Raw genomic sequence first — 23,052 nt, forward strand, 5'->3', positions numbered from 1 at the left:
GTAAACCCGCCACAGCTGCAGCCACAGTTACAGTGGCGCGACTTTCACTCACACAACGCAGCAACCAAACGCAGCACCACCTCCTCATATGGACCAACTCAATTAATATTACGATTTTAATCGCAGCTAATCTTACACAAATAAAGGGCATGAGATAACACACGGAAGATTTAGACAAAATAAACGCTGTTCGCGTTGTGGTATCATTCAACTTGGTATCTGTCTGTATCCATAAAGACCGACTCGGCGTCTCCGACTTCAAAATCCCTGCCATGGTATATATCCTCACTTTGACAAATGAAATGAAATGCGGCGTCTGGCACGTAATCCAACGATATCCCAAGCCATCACATCATGCAAAACAAAAACCTTTATATACATAAAAAAAAAAAAAAAAAGAAATCCCTCTTTCAATACATCTTTCTCGTGCGATATTTCAATAAGAGTCATCAATGGTGAACCCAAGGAAAGCTTCAAGTCCGTGCTCCATACCCTGCTTCGAGGCTACGGATGTAGGTGCTAATTCGTCAATTTCTTTGTGGCCGTTCTCAGCGTCGGCTCCCGCCGCTGCCCATGGGCCTTCGGCGCTGTCCGTGGTGTATATGCTAGCGCTGTAAGTGCTCTCACAGCGGTCGCGAAGTTGTTTAATAGTGTCAAAGATATTTTGGTGTTGCGGGATAGTCACGGGGGTCTGCAGCTCTGCTTCAGCCTCCGTTTGTACCGTCGATGGTGTTGATGCAGCCGATGTCATGCTGCCCGCCGAGTCCCGCTGTGTTGACCGATCCGACTTCTTCTCCGACGACTTCTCTGAAGCTGCGATGAGCTCGCCATGAGTCTCGAATCCGAATCCCTCAAACCAAGTAGTAACGTCTTCGGCCATCTTGCCTTCCTCTTCGTCTGCTGGGATTGGCTCTTCTGGGAATAGCCCTTCTAAATCTCCGTTGGAACCGCCCAAGATCGCGGTCTGGAATGCCGTCCAATCAACGTCGCGTGGTTCTTCTTCGACTACCTCTGCTGTCACTACTGAGTCACGGCTGCCGGCATCACTTAGGACAATGGGTCCGTGCCGGAAAGACGGACTAGCCATAGTGTAAGGGGTGCTGGTGAAAGTAATCATGTCATCCTTTACTTCAGAGGCATGATTGCAGCTTCGGCTTCGGCGGTGGGATGAGATGTTTGAGCTCCTGTTGCTGCCCGGAGGAGATCTGAAGCCTTCCAAAATGGGAGGCAGAAGCGGCATTGTCGGCGCTCTCGCAACAAATCTGGCTGGATTCTTGGGGGGGATGGGTATCGAGCTACCTGACGCTGCGTCGTCGTCATCTTCAATGGCGGCGTCTTCAGTATCTGGCAACACCAACTGTGGCACTGACTGCCTCTCCATGTATCTCCTGTCAATCTTTGTAGGCGATTTTGGTGAAACGTCGCCGTGGATGATCTCTGGGGAAACAAGTATCGTTGAAGGGGGCGGCGGGACAGTGATCTCAAAGGGAAGAGCTCTCATTTTTATATCAGCTCTGCTCATCGGGACGGGTGAAGACATTTTATCAGGCCATTGAAAGGGTTCGCTAAACATATTGGCTTGTTGTTCCGTAAGCGGGCCTCCAAATGAACGTGGTATGCTCGCAGAAGTATCTGATGCCGCTTTCATCCTCCTTTCTTTGCTCTTCTTTTGTTTTTCTTTGGCTGCTGCTGCTGCGGCGCCGCCGTTGTCTTGACCATTCCAGATGGCCTCGATTTGGGCTGGCGTCATGGCCTGTTTGTCCGTCTTTATATGCTGCCCTTTGAACATTTCGGCCATGTTTTCTGTCAGTGTCCACCTGGAGGACCGTGCATGTTTCCGCGACTCTATTTCAGCAGTGACATGGCTCGGTCGTCGATGGATGGAGAAATGGAATGAGCTGGCAATGGAGGATTTGCGCGCAAGGCCAGTTTCAGAACCCTTGCTACTGGGCCTAAGGCTGGCACGACGGTTAGGGACAATTGGTGCTGGCGCGGAGAGAACCGAGTACGTAGACGGCTTTGGCGAAGCCGGAGTCATTGCTACATGTGCAGGTTCGTGCACCTGTTCGGCTTCTTCTGAAAGCCGATTGGCCTTGCTGGTGGTGGTAGTAGCGGTGGTAGTAGCGGTGTCGGCTGCATTGTTTGCCTGCGGTTTGTGTTCAGAATGTTGGCTAAGGCGTCGCAAGTCTCTTATGGACGGGCCAGGGAAAGGGGAAAAGGGTCGCAGGATGCTGCGGCTCCGGCTAGGGCGGTGACTGGGCTGGTTCGCCTTTTCAAGCTGATTTGCCTTTTCAAACTGGTTCGCCTTCTCAAGCTGATTTGCCTTCTCGAGAGGTGTTCCCTCGAATAAGTCTCCTTGGGGGCGTTCGGGTCGGTGTGGAGGATAGGGGATCGAAGGAGGATCTGTCGGCGCAGGTTCTGATAACGGTGCCTCGCCGCTTTCCACAGAGGAGAGTTTCCTGTGGTGGAAGGCCGCATCGCTCTCATAGCTTCCTCGCGAGAAGGATGGGGTGGTGGGCGTCGAGATAGCGGCCTGTGATGAAGCTGCCGATGAGACTGCGGATAGGCGGCGAAAGCTCTTGCTACTTCGGAGAATGGTAGAGGCCACAGAATCCTTCCTTCGGGGGGAAAACCATGATCGTGACTTTTCTTGCTTCTCCTCCTTGGCTGCATCCTTGGCTGCGTCTTCGGGTTCAGCAGGAGGCCCATCCGCCTTGCTCTGAGGGCCGGCTAGCTTGCTAGACCTGGCCCGGGAGTGAGACCGCAGCAGTCCTAGTCTGCTCGACTCCATCTGGAGTTCAAGCCGCTTTGTTAATTTAGTCATCTCCGAAAGCAAACAGCTGGAGACAGGTTTGAAGTAAGGGATAGTATGTTGAAAGAAATAATTAAGAGTAGCGCGAAAGCCAACTGCGCTGGGTATCAAAGAGAAGAAGAATCGACGAGCAAGACCTGAGACCGCAGTGCTGAGGGCCGAGCTTTGATTGCGCAGAAGAATCTGGTGTCCTACCAGGCGCGAGCGATAGGAAATGTAGATTTGTCGGTATACATTGTAGTATCACACAGTGTTGTTGCTATTGTTGTTGGGGTTGTTGTGTTGGGCGAGTCGGCAGGAAGTAAAAGGGTCTTTCAGTTTGCTTTATTTGCTCAGGCTTTGTCTGCGCTTGCCGTCCGTCTTGCTTCGACTCGCCGGGCTGTTGGCGGTAATAGAGGACAAGCTAAGAGAAGCTAAAATACCTTTGGCGTTTTGGCGTTCTGGTGGCAAAAGCCAGCCGTCGAAGAAGCAAAAGCGAAAAGAAAATAAGAAAAAAGCCTCTTGGAGCGAGGCGGGAATGAGAGCAATTGTATACAAGAAGAAAAGCTGGCAGGAGTGAGGCTTCGCGCTCGGCGTGGGGATCATCGTCGACTTAAAAGGCAAGTCCAACCATATCGTGCCATGCCCATCATCCTTTGATCCCGGCCATGCATGGCCTGGCAAGTTCCTTCCTTGCTTCCTCTGCAACAATGGTCCCTTGTGCTAAATCGTACTCGTACACGCAGGCGGAGGTACTTTGCAGCAAGGTGCCTGTAGCGCGTGTAGTGCCTGTAGTGCCTGTAGTGCAGCGTGGTGTGGGCATGACGGGGCTTATTACGGGGGCTAATGGCACTAATGCTCCCTGCAGAGCCAATGGGGGCCAGCGTCTCAGTGGCGGCTTTGGGGGAAAGGGCAGGCACAGGGCAAGCTGGAGCCACTTCGGGGCTGCTTCTAGCATGCAAGGCCAAGCCTAACCGAGTGCTCCGACCCGCCAGACCAGTCCCAGCAAGGAAGTAGTTTCTGGCTCTCTTTTTTTTCTTTTCTCAACTGCAATTTGGCTAATCGGGGACATCATTTACGGTGCATCTTCAGCTCAACCTCACGATCCACCACTAGCAGAGGCCCGATTCTCCGTCATCATCTTAATAGAGTAGAGGCCAAATATTCGATAAAGTATACTAGGCCAGGCAATATATTGTGGTGGTGCCGCTCGGAGGAATCCAATAGCGTCGTGTCATGAGTGCTCAGCTCACTGCACACGGCTACGACGGAATGGCCGTAGGCAAATCCCGCTCTACCTCTCTCTCTCTGTTGTAGCGTCTCTGTTGTAGCGTCTCTGCTGTAGCGACGAGAAGAATAAAAGACTCAAAGCACCACTGGACTGACTCTCCTAGTGACAAAAGCTTGGCCGCGCGGACCGCCTGGCCTCGTGCTGGTCGAAACTCAAATGCCATTGCACGCGAGTAACGGAGTAATAGGCGGTAATGGCGCTGTTGATTCGTTAGCGATGGCGGCCATTGCAGAGGCGCCCCCTACTGCAAAGACGCCAGCCTAGGCCCGGGCGGGCATAAAGCGATGTGCGCAAACCGCCACTAATTCGCTGCTGGGGGGTTTTCAGATGCCGCATCCTCCCCACACAGACCCCCAAAAAGGCCCCGAGACTTGTCAGCTGCTGCTACGTTGAGTCTCTGGGTATCGCCATCTCGCCGAGAGTGCATGGGCCGCATTGGGAAGCGTCTTTGGCTGATGCTACCGTCCATCCCAAGACAGGACGGCTCCCCGCATTTGCGTTGCGGGACGGAGAGACGACAGAATGAAAAGTTGCATCGTGAGAGAAGCACCTGCTGTACATAGAGGCAGTAGTACGTAATTGCATGGATGTCGGTAGATTCAGAGTTTCACTGTAGTAGAGGTAGAATTAGCTCAACGTGCACCAGGGAGCTCCTAGGCAACGAGTAATGAGCAGCAAGGGAGACCTTGCCATGCCATGCATGCTGTGGATCTGGCGTAAAGGCACTCCGTAACTTGATCCAACTCACATCAAGTCGAAAAGAGCATTCCGTATCAATGACAACATAAGGCAGGGTAGCTTCGATAGCGCTATCAGTAACGACGACAAGCTTTTGGTGATATATACCTGAGTGGGTAGTAGTTTTCTGGAATACATGCCCAAAAAGTTATCGCACACATATCTAGTACCTAACTACCTAACACTCTGCGAAAGTAAAAAACGGCTCTCTCGCATGACCCGAATTATGGGACGGAGTTTCTGTTCGCACACCGCAGAGACCCTTACGGTGGTCACGCTGATGGCAGAAAAAGTGATCTAATCTAATCCATGGATTGGGTCCGTATCAAGCACAAAGGTACCCAGACCTTTTCTTCACCGTAAGTCTTCCCTCCGTCTCTGCACACTTGCGTCTCCTCCCTACTGTTCGTCCAGGTCTCCCCCCTCCTCTCACACCGGTCTGCAGCGATATGGATACTATCCAGCGGTGCTATGCTCGGTACAACAGCCAAGATGCGCACCACTTGGCCGGTTTGTGCCAGACGCTGAGAGGCTACGGGCCGATGCCACTTGATGCTGTGCCCGCCAGAATGGCCCCGAGCTGCCTCATCGCGGGGTACGTACCCACAGGGATGGAGCAGTCTGTAACTGTGCCAAGGCGTGGTTGAGCGATGCAGCCACTTCTATTTTTGTTCTTGTTTCTAGAAGGAAAGCCAAAGCCAGGAGGCGACTTTATGCCACACAAGCTTTTTGGGGCTTCACCATCTAAGTTTGCCTCAACATGGCAGAACACGCCTCGTTAGCAGCAAACAATGCCGCAAGGTTCAGGCCCAGATCTGGCAGCCATCCATCCCTACGGTCCATCCCGGCTGACCTGGTGGTGGCGTCCAGCCAAGAGCGCTAGCGACAGCGCTCCGAAGATGGCGCGCGGTCCCCGCGATATTGAATCCATCCAGAGGCCATTCTTCGTTGTGCTCTATCCTCATCCGCTCTCGGTGAGTCCGCTAACACATGCTCCAACACCGCCGCCTAGCTGCATCGGGCCATTGCCGCACAGCAGAGTACGCAGATAGATGCCCGACAGCTGGCCGGTGAAAGTGCGAGTCACGAAAAACATGTGCTGAGGCATTTGGAACGAGGCGAGGCGAGACGAGACGCCGTCATCAATGGGTGCATGCTATCCTGACATGCATGAAGCACGCAAGGACCTACGGGGTATCCTACGGGGGGGCACGGTTCTTAGGAGTTGGGAGTAGCAGTAGTACAGTAGTACAGCAGGTAGGTATTTGCCGCATCTGCATTATGCAAGAGGACGAAGAGAAACAGGAGCGAAAAGAAGGAAAAAAGAAAGAAAAGCGAGAAAGAGTCATTACACGTAAAATATCCCGACACTCGGCATTTCACCTCCATCAACGCATCCCGCCACTGCCGACTGACTACATCGGAGGATTGTACCACAGGCAAGCAAGGCTGTTATACCGGACAGGCGTCGCATCCTTCGGAAATCCAGCAGCCAACAGCAAATGATATTCATGGTAGGCGGGCTCCAGCGGCGCCATCGGATGAAGCTCATGCACGTGTATAGCGAGTGCAGTCGACAGCAGCGAATCCTTGTCGGACAAATGTCAAATGTCAAATTCCACACCACCAGCCAGCTGTGAATCGTGAGCGGTAGTGGCGATTCGGCAGATAACGGATAATACGCACCTAGTAGCCACTACTACTGACAATGGCACTTTCTGTCTGCTGCTGCTTTGCACGGAATAACAGAGTAATAGGACAGTAGCAGCAATAGTAATTGTAATTGTAATTGTAATTGTGATAGTAACTACCTTGGGAACATCATAATCCAAGCCTCCATCTGGTTTTGCATGGCTCCAATACCTCGCCCGGAGACTGCATCGCCCGTCAGATAATACTTGTGCAGATTACAAGAACAGACAGCCTGTTTGATAGACGGTGCCACCACCCTCGCTCGCTTCTGCAAGCCCTACTTGCAGCTTAGCATCTCAATTGCTCGCTGCCTAGATATTAGCATCCCTACATACAGCCAACTACCCAGAGACAGTAGGTGCCATTCCTATTGTTACCCCTCACGTCAATACCGCACCACCAACATGCCCACATGCACGTCCCCAAGACGCAGTTCGAGAACCCAGTTCTGGATCCCGAGGCAAGACGCAAAGCACAGAGGCTCGCTCGCCACACCACACGCTGCAAGGCTTTATTTCTCCAGCGGGCAGGAAGCCGATCGGCAGCGCGTAGCGGGGCCTGAACATCTTTGCTGCAAAAGGTTCGGAGGACATGGCCCAGTCAGTGATAGTTGGCATCCTTAGACTATGTATGCCCGTGAATCTATGTATGTATCCACGCAGATATCGACTGTGCCGGATTACTCTACTTGTACACACTTGGACGCACATGCTTGCCCATGCACCCTGTACTGTAGTCAGCCCGTAATCTCTCTCAACCGAGAAAGACACACAAGATACTGTAGCAGCCGTTGTGTATAATTACAGGCAGCCAGCGCAACGGCGTCGCCCTGCTTGCTGACACGATGAAACAAACTTCATTCAGTACGAGTAAGCAGCAAAGCGCCGAGCCTGCCTTGACACACACAGCTCGAGGTCAAGTGCCCAACATTTGCCATTACTCTGACATCACGCAAAGCCGTCATTATTTCCCTCTACAGTAGGTGACAGTCGCAGGGTGGTCCGATAGCATTTGCCTAGACACGGACTGCGTTAGACGCAAATTGAATCGCTTTTCGCCCAGGATCATGACCTTTTGTATGTACATAGTAACTATTGATTGCCACGCCTTTTTTTTTTTTTTTTTTTTTTTTTCCCATCCTTTCATCGCCGGAATGACAGGTTCTCCTCCGCCGATGCCAGGTCGCATCCATGGATAAAATCGTTGAGAATTATGCCCGCCTGCCTCTCTAGTCTCTTCTCTTCTCTTCCCTTACTCTTTTCTCATAGCCGGGGTCCAAATCGGGGCGGCTATATTGGCTGCATGACCGACGGCAGAAAAGCCGCTTCAGACCCTCTTTATCATCATCTTTTGCAAACTGGCCTTGTCAAAGAGAGGCAGCTACTTGTTATTAACAAGCCTCTCTCTCTCTCTGTCTTTTTTTTGTTCCCTTCTTTCCACCTCTGGCTTTTCCTTTCTTTTCCCCCGCTTTAGCTAAAAGAGTTGCAACACCCCCCCGTTTGTTTCGCCGATGAAACCACTTTCTTGCTAAATTTAGCTGCATTGATTGATATGTCATGATGGGGTGTTTGGACTGGTGAAACGTCGCAAAAGCCCATCTTAACCTTTTAGCCCTGTACCGTGGTATCATCCTAAATGCATGTAATTAACACTCCATACATCCCCGAGCTATGCCACCAGCCAATGGCTATGCGCGGCAGTTTTAATATATCCAGACTTGTGGACACACGACCAAGTTGCCAATCTGAACAATTGCTGACCAAGTCGCATTGAAAGCTGTTGTAATTGTCCATCTATGCTATGCTATACGGACGTTTCATGCTTATCTCCCAATGAAATTCTATCTTGTTTTCTACAATATTCCTTTCTTGAAAGATCAAATGAGTAAGAGGAGCAAAAAGAAAGACATCTCGTTCTTGTTCGTGGTATTTTTTTTTTTTAAAAAAAAAGTCCGTATTCTAAAACATAACCGATGTAAATGCCAATTATTCCCACCATCGCCTTTTAAATAACATTAATTCCCATCTTCCATCTTCGTAGATATATTCTCCAACCCGTTCTTCCTCTTTTCTTCACTCTCACAACACATAATTTGCCTCTCTCATCGCCTTCGATGTCCCCGTCATCATAAACGACGCAGCCGCATGCTTCGGAAACGTTACCTTTGCCGTCTCCCACCCCGTCGTATTAGACAGACTCTCCCCTTCAATCAGCGGTTCACAGTCCTCGTCTATCTTGTCACTTCCTTCTTCTAGTTTCCAAACCGCGGCGTCGCTCGTCTTATGGGCTGCACGGCTGCTACAGCACATGGTGAGCCACCTTTTGATGGACTGCATCATGTCTGAACGCCACGTTGTGGGAGGCCTGTGGGTGTAAAAGGGGAGAGGGGGGAACTTTTCCGGTTCTGAAGTGACTTGGATGCCTTTCGAATGGGGCATTTTATCTGTGGTTGGATGGATCAATATCTTAAAAAGAGTGTCTTTCTAAAGTGGATGATAATGATAAGTGTCTTTGACAAGTGAGTAACGATGAATAAGGGGATACAACGGATGTACTGTGTCTCCTACAAATTAAGGAAACAGAATAAAAAGACCTTTGTTCGCTCGACATGAGGTTATATATAAAGGAATCACAGCCTTGTTGACATTCCCCTATTTACCTACTCAATAGCGCCATACATCAATTGGCATGCATTCCACAGACTTCCTAGGCGACCACCTCATTTCGCTTTGAAAAGTCTCACACGAGTGGGCCTTGTTCGTATCTGAGCGCAAGGGAGGCACGCAAAAGCATGTGAGGAATAGCGAGCTTTTGGTCTTGGGTTAATTGATGTCTCACACATGTGATAAAGCCTCCATACCGTGTGATGTGGCGAACCTGAGTGACGTATCACTCCGCGGTCAAGTTCTAAAGGGAGGCGTATGATAGACCTTGCATCATCTCTATGAGGGCGTCACTCCTGGGCTTATGTTAGCAGCGGCAGCAGTTGTAGTAGTAGTAGTAGTAGTAGTTCGGAATCCGTAGTTGCACATCGCATGGTCAATTACTCTCTATCCTAGGAACAACAATCTTAATCATACTCTTCTGCTTCAACATCATCTTCATCACCGTCATCATGCGTGGCGAACGGAACAAAGCGAAAGTCCAAAAAGCTCCTTTTCCCTCCTTCCACATCCACCATAAATTGCAAGCTCAGGACGCCCTGACTGTCCCCTCGAAGACTGACTTTGCTCGCAATACGCATTGCCTCGCTGGCATGTCTGATAAAGTCAAACTTGTACGCTTGTGACCAGCGGTCGTTGATGCTGAACGTTTCAAGGAGATCCTTTCCTCGTGCAAAGTCCACGCTGGAGCTGCCTATATCTCCTGCACAGGATAGGGTCAAGAACGGTGAAGTCTTAGTGGCCGTTATAGTCAACTTGACGGGTCCCGCGGGTATGATTTCGGCGATGCAGTCAAACAAGGTGCGAGATGACATGATGATTTTGAACGTCAGGTCGTTACGATCAAAAGGGATGTCTTCTGGCATTTCGGGAAGGTAGGTTGTCAGGCCTGCGGTGGTCTTGGTGCCGGACTCTTCGAGGATGATTTTGAAAGGATCGCCCTCTTCCGCATATAACAAAGTGCAAGTTCCAGCTATGCCAAGAGTGTGGTTGCTAAACGCATTTGGCCTGTAATTGCGAATGTTACTTCGGTATGGGTCTTGGTCGGCCTTTTGAGCCCGAGCGGCCACATCCACCGATCCAAAGATTTGCAGTACTTCAAGAAATGTCGACAGTGGGATTTGGAAATTAGGATAATCAGGAGTCTCGCCATCTTCCGAAGGGGGGAAGTTCACAGTGTATGCAGAAAACAGAGCCTTGTCTAAAAATGCAACCCCTATACTCCCTGTTAGTATTGCCAGCTACACTCTCAAAGACGCAGCCATCGCACCTTGCATGACCCGTGAATTGTCGGCCGCAAATCGGATCCCATCTTCGGTAATCTGGACGTGAACCCTTTGTGCAAAGTCTATACAACGAAGGAGTTGATAGAGCGGCCGCGGAGACGTCGAGACGGCTCGAAAGAGAGGCTTCACTTCGGTGGCCATGTCGAAAAGTAGAGATTAGATGCCGGGGAAGAGGAAAATGGAACAGATGAGAACAACTCTTATAATCGGTAAAAAGGTTAAAAAATGAGAAAACAGCACAAGACACGATAACTCGCTCAAAAGCACCCTTTTTGAGTGCCCTTGCCAACTAGAATACAATGGCTACCTCAGACATAAACTCCGACCGCACAGAACATATAAACGGTTCCAAAGCTGTTGCTTGTTAGTACTCAATTGACAATTGATGAATATCATGGGGCCGCATACGCAATTGCTAGAGAAGCTGGCACTCCAAGTGCAATGACGCTGACCAATGAACGATCTATCACGGCCGATAATTAGACATGTATCTCAGTTTTTTGGGTCTTCAAACAACTTACTTAGTGCAAAGACACCAGTAATTGCCAGACTCAGTGTGAGAAGAACAAATGCGATGATGAATTGGCTTTCCTTGCCAACAGCAGGGAGGAATGGACTGCCAGCAGCAGCTTGCCAGACTTGATGCAATGAGGAATCCATGTGCTGTACGTTGGAGAACGAGGGATTGAGGTTCCGGGCTGCTTCTCACGAATGATTGCAGAGAGGAACTTGATGCAATTGGGCCTCGTTGGAGTACTGCTGTCAGCTAATCGCGCCGTGGTTGCGAGACTGATGGAGCTTGAGAGAGCTTGTCCAATGCACGCAGCTGTTCGTGTTTGATATCTGGCCGAATGCCAAAGGGGTTTAGCGGCACCAGCCTGGGCGGGGATGAGGTAAGCAGGATATGGGGTACCATGTTATTGAGTACCTAGAGATATACGGCAGCCAATATTTAAAGAGGAGTGAGAGCGCTGTGATGCAGTGTCAAATCTGTTGTGACTGAACTAATCTAATGCTGATAATTCTTCTATTTTTTCACCCATTATAATAACCCTACAACAATATGCGCATTCCTCTCTAGGAGAAAAATACAAATAGCTATTAGTACCAAGGTGCTGCACCTCCACGGTTCCCACTGCGGCTCTCGTCTTACCTAAGCCAGCTGCAAGACGCTTGGGCCATCGCCCTTCAAAGCCGCGTAGCGTCACACATGCTCCGTACCTGTATCTGCATACCATCTTCAACTTCGCCATACTGCCCAACCAGCGTCTCGCGTCGAGCAGCCTCCCGAGGCTGAGCCGCCGCTGCGCATATCGCCAACATGACTGACATCAAAGAAGAGGGTGAGGCGATTCACGCGCTGCCTGTCCGCACAGTTATTGCATTACTAACGCATCTGTTTAGGTGGCAAGCGCAAAGCTGAGGACGAACTCTCGTCTCCCGCCGCATCTAAGCGAGTCAAGCAAGATGAAGACAGCGTTGAGGAAGAAGCAGAAGAGAAGCCCGCCGAATTGAAGCTGATCCCGTTTCCTGAAAAGGTATGCGATGTCTCCCAGCAGCCCCCCTACTCACACTTTATATGTTACCTTCTACGTTGACTTTCAAAATGCTAATCTTCTCTAGCCCGCCGTCCTCGAGGAGCGCAATGGCGAAATAGAGTTTCGCGTCGTCAACAATGACAACGAGCGCGAGTCGCTCATCATCCTCACAGGCCTCAAGTGCATCTTCCAGAAGCAGCTCCCCAAAATGCCCAAAGACTACATCGCGCGACTCGTCTACGATCGAACCCATTTGTCCATCGCCATCGTCAAGAAGCCCCTCGAAGTCGTGGGCGGCATCACCTATCGACCCTTCAAAGGCCGCCAGTTTGCCGAAATCGTCTTTTGCGCCATCAGCTCCGACCAACAAGTCAAGGGATACGGTGCGCATCTCATGTCCCACTTGAAAGACTACGTCAAGGCCACAAGCGACGTCATGCACTTCTTAACGTATGCCGACAACTATGCGATTGGTTATTTCAAGAAACAAGGCTTCACCAAGGAAATTACTCTCCCCAAACACGTTTGGATGGGATATATCAAAGATTACGAGGGTGGAACTATCATGCAGTGCTCCATGCTGCCGCGCATTCGATATCTGGAAATGGGCCGCATGCTCCTTAAGCAGAAGGAATGCGTCCAGGCCAAGATTCGAGCCTACTCCAAGTCGCACAACATCCACCCGCCACCAAAAGAGTGGAAGAATGGCATCCGTGAGATCAATCCTCTTGATATCCCTGCCATCCGGGCGTCTGGATGGTCTCCTGATATGGACGAGCTTGCTCGCCAGCCACGTCACGGACCGAACTACAACCAGCTTCTTCACTTGCTCAATGACCTCCAAAACCATAATTCTGCATGGCCGTTCCTTGTCCCGGTTAATAGAGATGATGTGGCGGACTACTACGACGTGATTAAGGAGCCCATGGATCTTAGCACCATGGAGAGCAAGCTCGAGGCAGACCAATATGCCACCCCAGAGGACTTCATCAAGGACGCCAAGCTCATCTTCGACAACTGCCGCAAATACAACAACGAGAGCACGCCCTACGCCAAGTCCGCCAACAAACTCGAACGATTTATGTGGCAGCAGATCAAGGCCGTGCCTGAATGGTCGCATCTCGAACCGGAGAAATAGAACTTCCCAAAAGATACTAAAAAGGGCATGCAGCGAGCCTCTACGTCTACACTTTAGCCAGGGTATACATACATTCTAGCCCTCGGCTGCTATTCATCATATTTTACGAGTAATGCGCATTCGGAAGGGAGTTGTTGGAAAATCGGCGTTTTCAAAAGATTGTGAAATTGACCAGTCTTGGCGGTGGCTTGACTTTTTTTTTTTTGGTGTTCTTCTTGAGCTTTAAAGAGCAATGGCGTTTGGTGTAGCAGAAGAGTCAAATATCAACTCCAACTTGATCGTTCCTGGAATACAGTGTGTCTGGGTATATAACAATCAGAGTCGGGCTTTTCAGTCATAGTAATCAGTTTATAAGACGCAATAAAACCGCTATTTGCATTTTCACTGGTAGCTGAGAATTGCTACCGCATTGTATAAATACGTAAAGGAACCTTTAGAATTAATAAAAGTGAAGAGACGGACACATTCCAGATGTGTTTATACGCCTCATCTCATTGTTATTGTATCATCTATCTATACTTCTTCACCTCTCATCAAAGCTTTTTCTGTGAATTTCAATCTTAAATCAGACTCTCAGAGCGAATAATAATCTTCCCGTCTCCCATTTCCCTCACTTGGAGCTAGAGACTAAGAACACTTTTGTTTCCCTTGTAATCCACAAGGATAGAATAACAAATTCGAACAAAAAGTGCCACTATGTCTTTCCTGTCTCCTAGGTATGTGTACCGATTGCTGGTGAAGTATGGGAGAAAAGACTGACGGGGAGAAATAAAGAACAAATCTCTCAAATAAAAAAAGAAAAAATAAAATAAAAATAAAAATAAAAAAAAGCATAAAAGAGTAACAAAGTGAGGGAAATAGATCCATTAAACCGCGCTTGCCCGCCTAAACTCCGATCCATATAACTGGTGGCTGTAACAAAAATGAAATTGCGAGGAGATTTTTCCTGCATGTTTGACAATCTGCGAGCCATTTGCGCAAAGTCCACCCTGAGAAAATAAACGGCAGGGAAAAAGTAACAGGAACATCTATCTATAGTGATTTTGGGAGTTCTAAGAAAGCAGAGATAAAAAAAGAAGTAGAAGGTAAGAACCAGTCAGTGACAGGTATACCTACACTACTTGCAAAGAGCCTCTATAAAAAGGCTCAATTGAAATGATTCACAGTGTGTTTCCGATTTTTTTTTTCTTTGCGCGCTCCCTAGGTTTGAGTGCCGGATTGGCTGGTGGCAGAGTCTCCTGCTGGCAGTCGGAGATCTGAATAGGTGCGTCGAATCCAGGGCGGTGGCAAACGACCAGGGGTCGACTGCAGTGTAGATCGCGTTGCTGAGGTCAGAATCGGCTCGTTACGGGTAGAATTCTCGTTATCCACTGTGCGCCGAAGCAAAGGCTGGAGGAACTCGGGGATCTCTGACCACTGGCCAGCGCGTGCCATATGGAGCATGCCATCGGGGAGGAGGCTGGCGACCATGGGGTTGGACGAGCGAGACTGGCCCAACATTTCCTCGGTCATCCTCTCCGTAAGAAGTGCCAGCTCGCCGCTCTCAATCGCATTCTTAAGCCACTGCTCCCATTCCTCGTCCAGGACGACGGATGTGTCGCCAGCCTCACGCCTGGCTGCCTGCGCGCGCAGATGCTGATTTAACGAAACGCCAACGCTCGCCAGTTCTTCGTCGCTCTCTTCCGTCTCCATATTTTCGTCGTCGTCCAGACTCGAAATGTCAATGGTGTGTATTCTGACAGATCGGCCTTGCTGAGCGGACGCCCGACTAGCAGGCTCTGTCCAGTCTGGGAATCCATCGGCCGCGGTGTCTCTGATGATGATGCCCTGTTCCTTTTCGAATTTTTCTTTAGCCCACTTGGTTCCCTCCCACTTCGTGAGAGCAGAAATCTCGGCGTGCGTGAGGCCTAAGCCGTCGAAAGCTCTGAAGAGTCGGCGATGCCATGACCAGCGGCTGAGTCGGATGCGGTGAGTCGGATGAGTATAGTCCAGTCCGGGGTACTTGGCTTCCTGTGTCTCAAGATGGCCATAGAAGGCATGGGTCTCCTGACGAACTTCGGGAATCAGGCTGCGCTGGAGCAGAGCTTGGAAGTCTTGGGGGTCGAACGTCTTGGGCTTGGGAAACATGTACTCGTATACGAGTACTTCGACAGGTCGGCCTCTCATGGCTATGGCGGCTTTTAGATGACACGTTCACCCAGACAAGATTGAGAGGAGGAGGCCTAGATCGAGTTGCGCAAAAATAACGGAGGCGTCACTGGGTCGTCTAATGGCGAGAGTGACAACGTGGCTGGTCCTGCTAGCGGAGAGCGGCCGTTGGAGAGTTGATAGAAGTGTTGGTTAAATGAGGGCGTCAGGAAAGCTGCTAGAGGGGATGAGAAACAGTGAGGCCTGTCGATGCCGTTTGGTTTGCACGAGGGAAGTCAGCAAAAGTCTCGGGAGCGAAAGCCCAGGGTTCAAGAGGCAGCTGTCTCGGAAAGCCGGCGGGTGGATTCGGGCTATCCTGGCTAAAAGTTGTGCTAGGAATGAAAACAATGCCTCCCCCAAATTATTTTTTTTTGTCCCTTCTGCCGGGGAGCGTCCGAGAGAGTGGCCGTGCACAGCACAAAAGAAAAGAAAGAAGACGCTTGGGCTCGGTTCACGTGGAGAAGACGCAATGGATGTTGCACAGCTGGAGATGTCGTCGTCGTCCGTCAGCGGCGTATCACGGCCGAAGACAATACGAGGTGTGTATGGCGAATGGTCACTGCTGCCCAGGTAGGCAATGCGCGAGTGAGTGCGACGCTGCTTGTGCATGGACCGGTGGTTGAGTGTCACCTCGTGCAGGGGAACGCAATGGAAGGCCGGGGAAGCACAGCCTGATGCCAGTTCTGCATCGTACTGTGCTGTAAGCCTGGCCAGGTGAGATGGAACGGGGTTCGGCGCTTGGTTCAAAGCAGCAGATGCTGATCGCTGGCGGATGTGAGATGGGCCGATGGATGATTGGGCCAGGCAGGAAAGAGGGTATGATGACCGCTGCGACAAGCATGGCGCTGGTGCTGCAGTACTGCAGGGAGGAATCTTCAGCGAGATGCGACCCCTGTAGCACGCTGCAGTGGAGCAGACGACCTACCACTTGCAGTAACATCTTCCCGATTTCAGCTCTTCGTCATCGGCGGGTTTTCTGGGGTGCGCGGCACAGCACCAGCAGTGGCTGCACTCAGCATGTCGACACTCAACCTCCTGCAAATGCTGCTGGTTATACGCACGGAACACCTGCAAAGACACGCATGTTATTGATGAGGAATACCTACATGTATGTATGCATAATGTACATAGGTGGAGATCGGTGCCTGATGTGTTGTCATCGCTTTCACACGTGCCTAGTACACAGTAGTAATGAAAACATCAATCGGTGTTTAATAACCAGGGGCTTAAAAACAGCACCAGCTGGTAGAGAGGGCCACGTAATAAGCGAAGTAAACGCTGCCAATTACATGTACCTTGAAGAGATAATTCCTTTGAATTTCCATGTGATAAATGCCCGGGATTGTTGTGGCTTTTTAACATTTCATATGCAGATACATAGTTGAGCATTTTGACTCTTGATGACAAGCAGAGGTCCATATTTCTGCTGCTTAGACATGGCGCCATTTGACACTTATTGTAACGCATTCCCTCGAATAGTTGAACTACGGATTCTAGGCAATCAAAGTCCCACCACTATTTACTACAATCAGTCAAAAAGCATTTACCAGGAATAGTTAGGGAATCTGGCACTTATATAAAAAGACCCACAGTCTGATTCTTTAAAGGATTGAGTTGGTACAAAAGTGCCCATATATGCCGAACATGGAGCACCGTCTGGGGTGACTCACAAGAGTCGTTTCGTATACATCGTATATGTTGGCATCGCAACATGTATAAATTAGATTATCTACGTCGTTCTATCAGCTTTTCATCAAGTGAATTTGAAAGAGACGACAGAATTTCTAAACCTTTCGTACCAAAGGGCAAAGTACCAACGTTATCTCAGCGTGACCGCACTGAGATTTGCCATTGTTGAGATCGATAACCTACGTATCTGGTGATTGTCTGGAAGACAGAAACTCAACTTATGAAAAAAAAAGGAGACAACCAACTATCTACAGAAATAACATAAACATTACTAGAACTATTTCCAGTAATAATGGAGTACACAGAGACTATCAAGGTCCGCACAACGCTGCCACTTATCCCACCCATCAGCTCCAGAGACGAGATACTCACTCCTCGCCTCCTGCTCCGCGCACCTCGCCTCTCCGACGTCCCTGCTCTGCACCTACTCCGCACCGAGCATGAAGTCATGAAGCACTCGGTACAAGGCGTCGACAAGACCCTGGAAGACACCATCCGGAGCCTGGACGACTCGCTGCCTCCCAACGACACCAAAAACTACCACTTCCTCATCTTCGAGCGGGACACGGGCGAGCTGGTCGGCAAAGGCGGCATGCACAGCCTCCTAAGCCGGCGCTTCGGGTGGCCAGAAGTCGGCTACTCCTTCAAGCAGGCAGCATGGGGGAAAGGATACGCAACCGAGTTCATGACGGGGTTCCTTGAGAGCTGGTGGAGCTTGCCTCGCAAAGAAATTGAGATTGAGGTTGATCCGAAGAGCGTAGACGCCGAGGCCGGCAGCACTCCGACAATCGTCGAGCTTCTCACGGCTATAACAGATGCCAAGAATGTGGGAAGCGTCAAGGTGCTGGAGAAGACCAAATTCAATAAATTCATGGAATGGAAAGGGGTAGATAATCGCGAGGCTTCCTTTGGCCAGGATGTTATAGTGCTTGGGTTCTCAATGGCGGCTCCATTGAAGGAGAGCAGCTGAATTCTTCCTGAATGATTTTTACTTTCATTGTGGAAAAGGATAGAAGTCAGTTGAGTTGAGGGGGGAAAGAAGTTCCTATAAAAAGGTTTTTACACTATCTCGGATTGAATTCAGGATCTTGTGAGCGTGATGAGTGACTACGTTTGGACGCGAAGAGGATAATCACATTGCTTCCAAAGATTTTAGTATAAACATAATGACTCTTACGATGACTTATTGGGATATTGTATCTTGCATATATACATATATATTACAATTTAAGACACTGAGTCAAGTAGGTTTTCAAGCTCTTATCTGTAGAAAACAGTACCCACCCCATTCAGAAGCACTTAAAGTGGTTGCGCGAAATCACGTGCCCCATACATTTTCATGCCCGCTCAAGCTCTTTGGTAATTAGTTCGACGCGTCCAGCGCGTCACTCACAGACGTCAACACACCCCTCCATTGTCTCTCTTCGTCTTTTCTATCCTCTCTGTTTTACGTCTTTTTGTTCCACTGCCTCTGTTTCTTTCATTACCCTTCATTCACCCACATCCACACACAGCCTCAGAAACAAACAATGGGGTCAACGCCAGTGCACGAAGAGCACCAGTACCTCAACCTGGTCCGCGAGATCCTGGACCAGGGTGAGCGAAGACCCGATCGGTAAGACAGCCCAGCACAGCGGTAGTGAACCACCACCATGCCACTTCAGAAAGAAAAAAAAAATACTGATAAGTCTTTCCCACACCCGCAGCACTGGCACCGGTACCCTGTCCATTTTCGCACCCCCAAGCTTCAAGTTCCAGCTCAACGACAACGGCCGCCCCATCCTTCCCCTCCTCACCACCAAGCGAGTCTTCCTCCGCGCCGTCATCGCCGAGCTGCTCTGGTTCATCGAGGGCAACACCTCCTCCACCGCCCTCAGCGACGTCGGCGTCAAGATCTGGGACGGCAACGGGTCCCGCGAGTTCCTCGACAGCGTCGGGCTCACGCACCGCGACGTCGGCGACCTGGGCCCCGTCTACGGCTTCCAGTGGCGGCACTTTGGCGCCGACTATGTCGATGCAAAGGCAGATTACGCCGGCAAGGGCGTCGACCAGCTGGCCGAGATCATCCACAAGCTCCGCAACAACCCCTATGATCGCAGAATGATCCTCAGCGCATGGAACCCAAAAGACTTCAAGAGCATGGCCCTGCCGCCCTGCCACATGTTTGCCCAGTTCTACGTCTCCTACCCCGGACGAGGACGGGGACAGGGCGCCGAGGAACCGACAGAGGAGGGCAAGCCAAAGGGCCACCTCCACTGCCAGCTATACCAGCGATCCTGCGACATGGGTCTGGGCATCCCGTTCAACATTGCGAGCTACGCATTGCTGACACATATGCTCGCTCACGTTTGCGATCTTGTCCCAGGAACCTTTACCCACGTCATGGGCGACGCACATGTCTACATTGACCATATCGACGCTCTTCGAACACAGCTAGAGCGCGAGCCGCGACCTTTCCCCGAGCTGGAAATCACACGGGAAAAGGGTGGCAGTATCGACGGCTGGAAAGTAGAAGACTTTGTGGTCAAGGGATATGAACCCCATAAGTCAATTCCTATGAACATGTCTGTCTAGATAATGATGCAGAGATATTTTTGATATCGAGAAGAAACATATGGAGAGAGAAAGAGACAAGAAAAAAGAGCAAAGAGGGAGTTATGAAAAACGGAAAAGCCGAAATACAACGGGCACATTGGTTTTGAATAGTGGAAGCCAATCACCAATGCCCCCCTGATATGCCCCCCTCCCCCCAATACCAAACACTTTGCTAAGTCCTCAGACATCACTGCATGGACGCTGAGTATGCATTATCAGACAGGCACTTTCCCTCTCCTGAGAGAGGTACTTGGGTATCGGAACTTGTTAGAATCGCTCTCCTTATATAGAGCCCGCGTAGAAAGATACATATCTGAGCGTTGATCGCCGTGTGTATATAAGCAATAACATCTTCTTTGAACAAGATAACAGAAATATTTCCAATCGCTAAAACTCCACCAAATGGTTTAATGTCTTCATCGCGTCATCATAAATCATGAGTACTACTTTCTTTCTTTCTTCCTTCCTTCCTTTCTTTTTTTTCAAGTGTAAGTCGACTCCTGGTATCGCCTACTCGGTATGCCTGAACTTGGTATGTCATCTTCCATGGATCGTCTATCCCATTTTCTTTCTCCCCTAATATGATCTCTATCTCGCACATCCCATCCTGCGTCCCGCCGTCTATCGGTGTCGGTGTGGCTGCTAGCCCGGCGTTGTGAATCTGTTCGGTGCAGATGCTGCCGCTCTCTATCTTGGTCGTCAGCGCGGTATGAGCGTTCTCGCTGCTGGCGTAATCTGTGGCGATGGCGGATTTCCTCTTCGCTGGATCCTTCTGATACGCAATCGGAAAGATCTGAATGATTCTGATTTAGGCGTGATGGAGGTATGCTCTCGCGACTCCTACGCACGCGGATGGGGTTGTTGACGGAGCTCTGTCTTGAGCTACCTCGGCTTTGGTTACCTGGGAAAATGTTGGAAACGGTTTCGGTAAACTTTTCTCTGAGGGAGCCGAGGGGACTACCTCTTCTTCTCGCTTCCTCAGCTCGACTGTCGCTTCGATGGGTCCGGAAAGAAGGGACACTGGACCCCGCCGACGGCGGTGGAGGACCTGATGACGGCGGGACGACCCTGCGAATGCCTGAATGTGGAGAGACGGTTCGTTGTCGCCGTCTAGCCCTCATGTGCATGGTGTTGTCTTCAGATTCATCATCTGACGAGTCAGATGTACGCGGCAAGTGGCTATGCCGGCGACCCTGTGAAGGTCGACTGGGTGTCGTTCGCGTGGAATCTGGGTTGAGGTACGTGCCGGAATAGCTGTGGCGGATGGAGTCGGGGTTTGGCTGGCGGTTGGAAGCATAGTCGGAGAGACTTCGACGCCTTCCGGCGTCATCGGCAGGTCTCTGGCGGCGAGGCCTTTCCGGAGAACGCACAGGAGGCCTTTGGCCAAAATTAGCCCCATATCTATCGCCAACATGGACGTAATAAAACCTTTCGGACTGATTCGGATCAGCAGCTCTCGGTCGAGGGGGAGAGGTCGCGCGGAACGGATCCGATGGATAGAAACGGTTTGCTGGATGAAAAGGATCCGGTGGGTGAAAGTAGGCAAACCTTGGTGCGGCAGGTTCCGGAGACGGTTCGGGCTTCGGTGCAGAACTGGAGCTAGGCATGCTTGCTTTCTCTTCCTCCCTGGTCGCATCGTCACGCATCTGATCGGCGCAACTCTTGTGCCAGCGGTCAACTTCCTGATCTGGCTGTGAGGGAAAGACGCTGGCGGGTAGATCAGGCGGGAAGACTTGGCCCGTCTCGGGGTGTCTTAGGTCCCAATGTTTGACAGCATACTGGAGAAAGGGGACATGCTCTTCAGGCCCGAGAAGGACCTCTACCGCTTCCCATCGGGAGAAGCCTCGAGGTGTCAGAGCCGGAATAGAAGGCGGGTCGTAGTCATTCTCGGTGGGTTGCAAACTATGCTGGCAGCCAGTCACATGCCACATGTAGGAGATGGTCGAGTGAGGCGTCTCAAGGAATAAGGCTGCGATTTCGAGGTTAACATACGAGGTAACAGGCCTTGTGGCTCGCATGCCACTAGCTTACAATCATAGTCACCGCCGACGGCTTTGTAAAACGCAGCGAGTTTCTTGGGGGTGAGATGTGTATCGTTTTTGTCACCAAGCTCAGCTACCTGTTGTCAAGCGCGTTAGTCACCAGCCATTTTGTCTCGTTGCTGCTGTCAGGCCACATCTGGAGGCATACGATAAAGCGCGCGATTGCTCTTAGTAGCGCATCAAACTGCTTGGTCGGGCTCCTGTCCGATTCGAACATGTAGGCGTACTGGATGGCCTCGGGCGGCGTCGAGCCATTAGATCGAGGGACGGCCATTCTGGACGGCGACGGGCAGCGAATAAGTCTGGCATTCAAGACGGTTTGCGGGCGTTTTCCAGGAATAAAGGAACCAGAAAAATAAAAGGCGCTGGAGGTAAATAGTAGGTAGAGGCTGCGCGGGCGGCAAAGGGAATTGATGTCACTAGCTGCGGCAGGGCCCGGGCCTGGAGGCTGGAGTCGGAATGGGGTGGGCGTTGGTTCAAGCGTTTAAAATGGCACGGCGAGCGAGCTGTGCGCCACACAAAAGGACGAGACAAGGAAGAAAGAGAGCGAGAGCAGGCGACAAAGACGGTCCGGCTGCTGCAGCATCTGATCTGCCCTGGAGAAGAGAAGTGATAGGCGAGGCCCGGCGCAGGCTGGCCATTGGATTCCACGCAGAAAGATGGCCTTCGACGCCGCCGTCAATCATGGATCATGCCGCAAGGTCAGGGCTCCAGCCTGCTGAGGTGACCAAACCGATGGCGCAAACGGCCCCTCACGGGCTGACACGTGCGTCCTGGCTGCAGCCTTGAAGCGTGGCTGGAGGCCGGCGGGCGATGGACAGAGGATGGATGGATGGAGCCTGGCCGGCCGGTTGTTTTTGCCTTGGCTGCTGGGGCCCAGTCCAGCCCAGCCGTCAGTGCTGCCAGCAGATTCTTTGTGTTGGTGCAACGGAACTAGTGCTTGCGTGTGCTGTGCCTCTGCATGCATGTGCTTGTGCATGTTTCGAAGAGACGAGAAAGAAACGAAGATGGAGGCAGCGGATGATGTCATAAACAAAGGCCGAGCCAGAGCCCCAAGACGAAAGGAAACATTGAAGACTCGAGACGCTCCAGGATGGGCATTGCACTCAGTCAACAGCTGCTCAGGCACCAAACTGCGACAAAGGCGAGCGTCAATCAGCATCCAGATGATCGTCATGCTATAGCCTCAGCCTCAGCCATCCACGACTACAAGGCAGATGGCGCTGTAATCAATCGTCAGTGTTGATCCTGGCAGCTACAGCCCGGCGCTAAGCCCGCTGCTGGCCCTCCTGGCGGCCGATCGCCTCTCCAGCTCTGCCCTCCAAATCCAAAATTCCCCGCCCTTGGCTCAGGCGTCAAAGCTAGAGCGCCCTGCTGAGCCACAGCGGAAAAAAAAGACCCC

The 23,052-nt window shown here is 50.9% G+C and overlaps 11 protein-coding genes across 12 annotated transcripts; 4 read left to right on the top strand and 7 right to left on the bottom strand.

Annotated features, from left to right (window-relative positions):
• Positions 1–95: 95 nt before the first annotated feature.
• TrAFT101_005862 (uncharacterized protein) lies at positions 96–3,367 on the bottom strand. 2 transcript variants are annotated; one of them, XM_066127603.1, is made up of 2 exons: positions 3,235–3,367; positions 96–2,791 (listed from the first exon to the last, which is right to left on the bottom strand). In XM_066127603.1, exon 2 carries the CDS (start codon positions 2,789–2,791, stop codon positions 437–439), a length of 2,355 nt encoding a protein of 784 aa, XP_065983715.1. In that variant the 5' UTR covers positions 3,235–3,367; the 3' UTR covers positions 96–436. The 2 variants fall into 2 exon arrangements, with proteins under 2 accessions (XP_065983715.1, XP_024760370.1); XM_024908159.2 differs by having other exon boundaries at positions 185–3,367.
• Positions 3,368–8,405: 5,038 nt separating this feature from the next.
• TrAFT101_005863 (uncharacterized protein) lies at positions 8,406–9,131 on the bottom strand. The gene has a single exon (XM_024908161.2). The coding sequence runs from the start codon at positions 8,948–8,950 to the stop codon at positions 8,591–8,593; it is 360 nt and encodes a 119-aa protein (XP_024760374.1). The 5' UTR covers positions 8,951–9,131; the 3' UTR covers positions 8,406–8,590.
• Positions 9,132–9,582: 451 nt separating this feature from the next.
• Positions 9,583–10,602, bottom strand: TrAFT101_005864 (uncharacterized protein; the record flags this gene model as incomplete). The annotated part of the gene is made up of 2 exons (XM_024900153.1): positions 9,583–10,391; positions 10,446–10,602. 2 exons carry the CDS (start codon positions 10,600–10,602, stop codon positions 9,583–9,585), a joined length of 966 nt encoding a protein of 321 aa, XP_024760375.1.
• A 167-nt stretch (positions 10,603–10,769) lies between these two features.
• On the bottom strand, positions 10,770–11,121 carry TrAFT101_005865 (uncharacterized protein; the record flags this gene model as incomplete). The annotated part of the gene is made up of 3 exons (XM_024903926.1): positions 10,770–10,815; positions 10,870–10,924; positions 10,983–11,121. 3 exons carry the CDS (start codon positions 11,119–11,121, stop codon positions 10,770–10,772), a joined length of 240 nt encoding a protein of 79 aa, XP_024760376.1.
• A 591-nt stretch (positions 11,122–11,712) lies between these two features.
• On the top strand, positions 11,713–13,507 carry GCN5 (histone acetyltransferase). The gene is made up of 3 exons (XM_024910977.2): positions 11,713–11,804; positions 11,866–11,999; positions 12,085–13,507. Exons 1-3 carry the CDS (start codon positions 11,783–11,785, stop codon positions 13,135–13,137), a joined length of 1,209 nt encoding a protein of 402 aa, XP_024760377.1. The 5' UTR covers positions 11,713–11,782; the 3' UTR covers positions 13,138–13,507.
• Positions 13,508–14,337: 830 nt separating this feature from the next.
• Positions 14,338–15,303, bottom strand: TrAFT101_005867 (uncharacterized protein; the record flags this gene model as incomplete). Its single annotated transcript, XM_024900299.1, has 1 exon — positions 14,338–15,303. The coding sequence occupies one exon, from the start codon at positions 15,301–15,303 to the stop codon at positions 14,338–14,340; it is 966 nt and encodes a 321-aa protein (XP_024760378.1).
• A 32-nt stretch (positions 15,304–15,335) lies between these two features.
• On the top strand, positions 15,336–16,157 carry TrAFT101_012028 (uncharacterized protein). The gene has a single exon (XM_066129448.1). It carries the CDS (start codon positions 15,482–15,484, stop codon positions 15,896–15,898), a length of 417 nt encoding a protein of 138 aa, XP_065983716.1. The 5' UTR covers positions 15,336–15,481; the 3' UTR covers positions 15,899–16,157.
• Positions 16,158–17,103: 946 nt separating this feature from the next.
• TrAFT101_005868 (uncharacterized protein) lies at positions 17,104–18,204 on the top strand. The gene has a single exon (XM_024908162.2). It carries the CDS (start codon positions 17,306–17,308, stop codon positions 17,981–17,983), a length of 678 nt encoding a protein of 225 aa, XP_024760379.1. The 5' UTR covers positions 17,104–17,305; the 3' UTR covers positions 17,984–18,204.
• Positions 18,205–18,416: 212 nt separating this feature from the next.
• TMP1 (Thymidylate synthase) lies at positions 18,417–20,007 on the top strand. The gene is made up of 2 exons (XM_024909835.2): positions 18,417–18,628; positions 18,720–20,007. Exons 1-2 carry the CDS (start codon positions 18,543–18,545, stop codon positions 19,585–19,587), a joined length of 954 nt encoding a protein of 317 aa, XP_024760380.1. The 5' UTR covers positions 18,417–18,542; the 3' UTR covers positions 19,588–20,007.
• Positions 20,008–20,090: 83 nt separating this feature from the next.
• On the bottom strand, positions 20,091–21,924 carry TrAFT101_005870 (uncharacterized protein; the record flags this gene model as incomplete). Its single annotated transcript, XM_066127604.1, has 5 exons — positions 20,091–20,509; positions 20,570–20,985; positions 21,037–21,577; positions 21,640–21,727; positions 21,799–21,924. 5 exons carry the CDS (start codon positions 21,922–21,924, stop codon positions 20,091–20,093), a joined length of 1,590 nt encoding a protein of 529 aa, XP_065983717.1.
• Positions 21,925–22,332: 408 nt separating this feature from the next.
• Positions 22,333–22,827, bottom strand: TrAFT101_005871 (uncharacterized protein; the record flags this gene model as incomplete). Its single annotated transcript, XM_066127605.1, has 1 exon — positions 22,333–22,827. The coding sequence occupies one exon, from the start codon at positions 22,825–22,827 to the stop codon at positions 22,333–22,335; it is 495 nt and encodes a 164-aa protein (XP_065983718.1).
• Between the last annotated feature and the right edge of the window lie 225 nt (positions 22,828–23,052).

The sequence above is a fragment of the Trichoderma asperellum genome, chromosome 3, assembly GCF_020647865.1.
Source record: "Trichoderma asperellum chromosome 3, complete sequence".
Taxonomy (NCBI): Eukaryota; Fungi; Ascomycota; class Sordariomycetes; order Hypocreales; family Hypocreaceae; genus Trichoderma; species Trichoderma asperellum.

What these genes read in the sequence shown, in the direction of transcription:
- TrAFT101_005862 (XM_024908159.2), bottom strand. Translation starts at nt 2,824, where the DNA reads ATGACTAAATTAACAAAGCGGCTTGAACTCCAGATGGAGTCGAGCAGA.
- TrAFT101_005863 (XM_024908161.2), bottom strand. Translation starts at nt 8,950, where the DNA reads ATGCCCCATTCGAAAGGCATCCAAGTCACTTCAGAACCGGAAAAGTTC.
- GCN5 (XM_024910977.2), top strand. Translation starts at nt 11,783, where the DNA reads ATGACTGACATCAAAGAAGAGG. An exon ending in GACTGACATCAAAGAAGAGG is followed by an intron (nt 11,805 to 11,865) that starts GTGAGGCGATTC and finishes GCATCTGTTTAG; the next exon opens with GTGGCAAGCGCAAAGCTGAG. An exon ending in TGATCCCGTTTCCTGAAAAG is followed by an intron (nt 12,000 to 12,084) that starts GTATGCGATGTC and finishes AATCTTCTCTAG; the next exon opens with CCCGCCGTCCTCGAGGAGCG.
- TrAFT101_012028 (XM_066129448.1), top strand. Translation starts at nt 15,482, where the DNA reads ATGAGGGCGTCAGGAAAGCTGCTAGAGGGGATGAGAAACAGTGAGGCC.
- TrAFT101_005868 (XM_024908162.2), top strand. Translation starts at nt 17,306, where the DNA reads ATGGAGTACACAGAGACTATCAAGGTCCGCACAACGCTGCCACTTATC.
- TMP1 (XM_024909835.2), top strand. Translation starts at nt 18,543, where the DNA reads ATGGGGTCAACGCCAGTGCACGAAGAGCACCAGTACCTCAACCTGGTC. An exon ending in GGTGAGCGAAGACCCGATCG is followed by an intron (nt 18,629 to 18,719) that starts GTAAGACAGCCC and finishes CCACACCCGCAG; the next exon opens with CACTGGCACCGGTACCCTGT.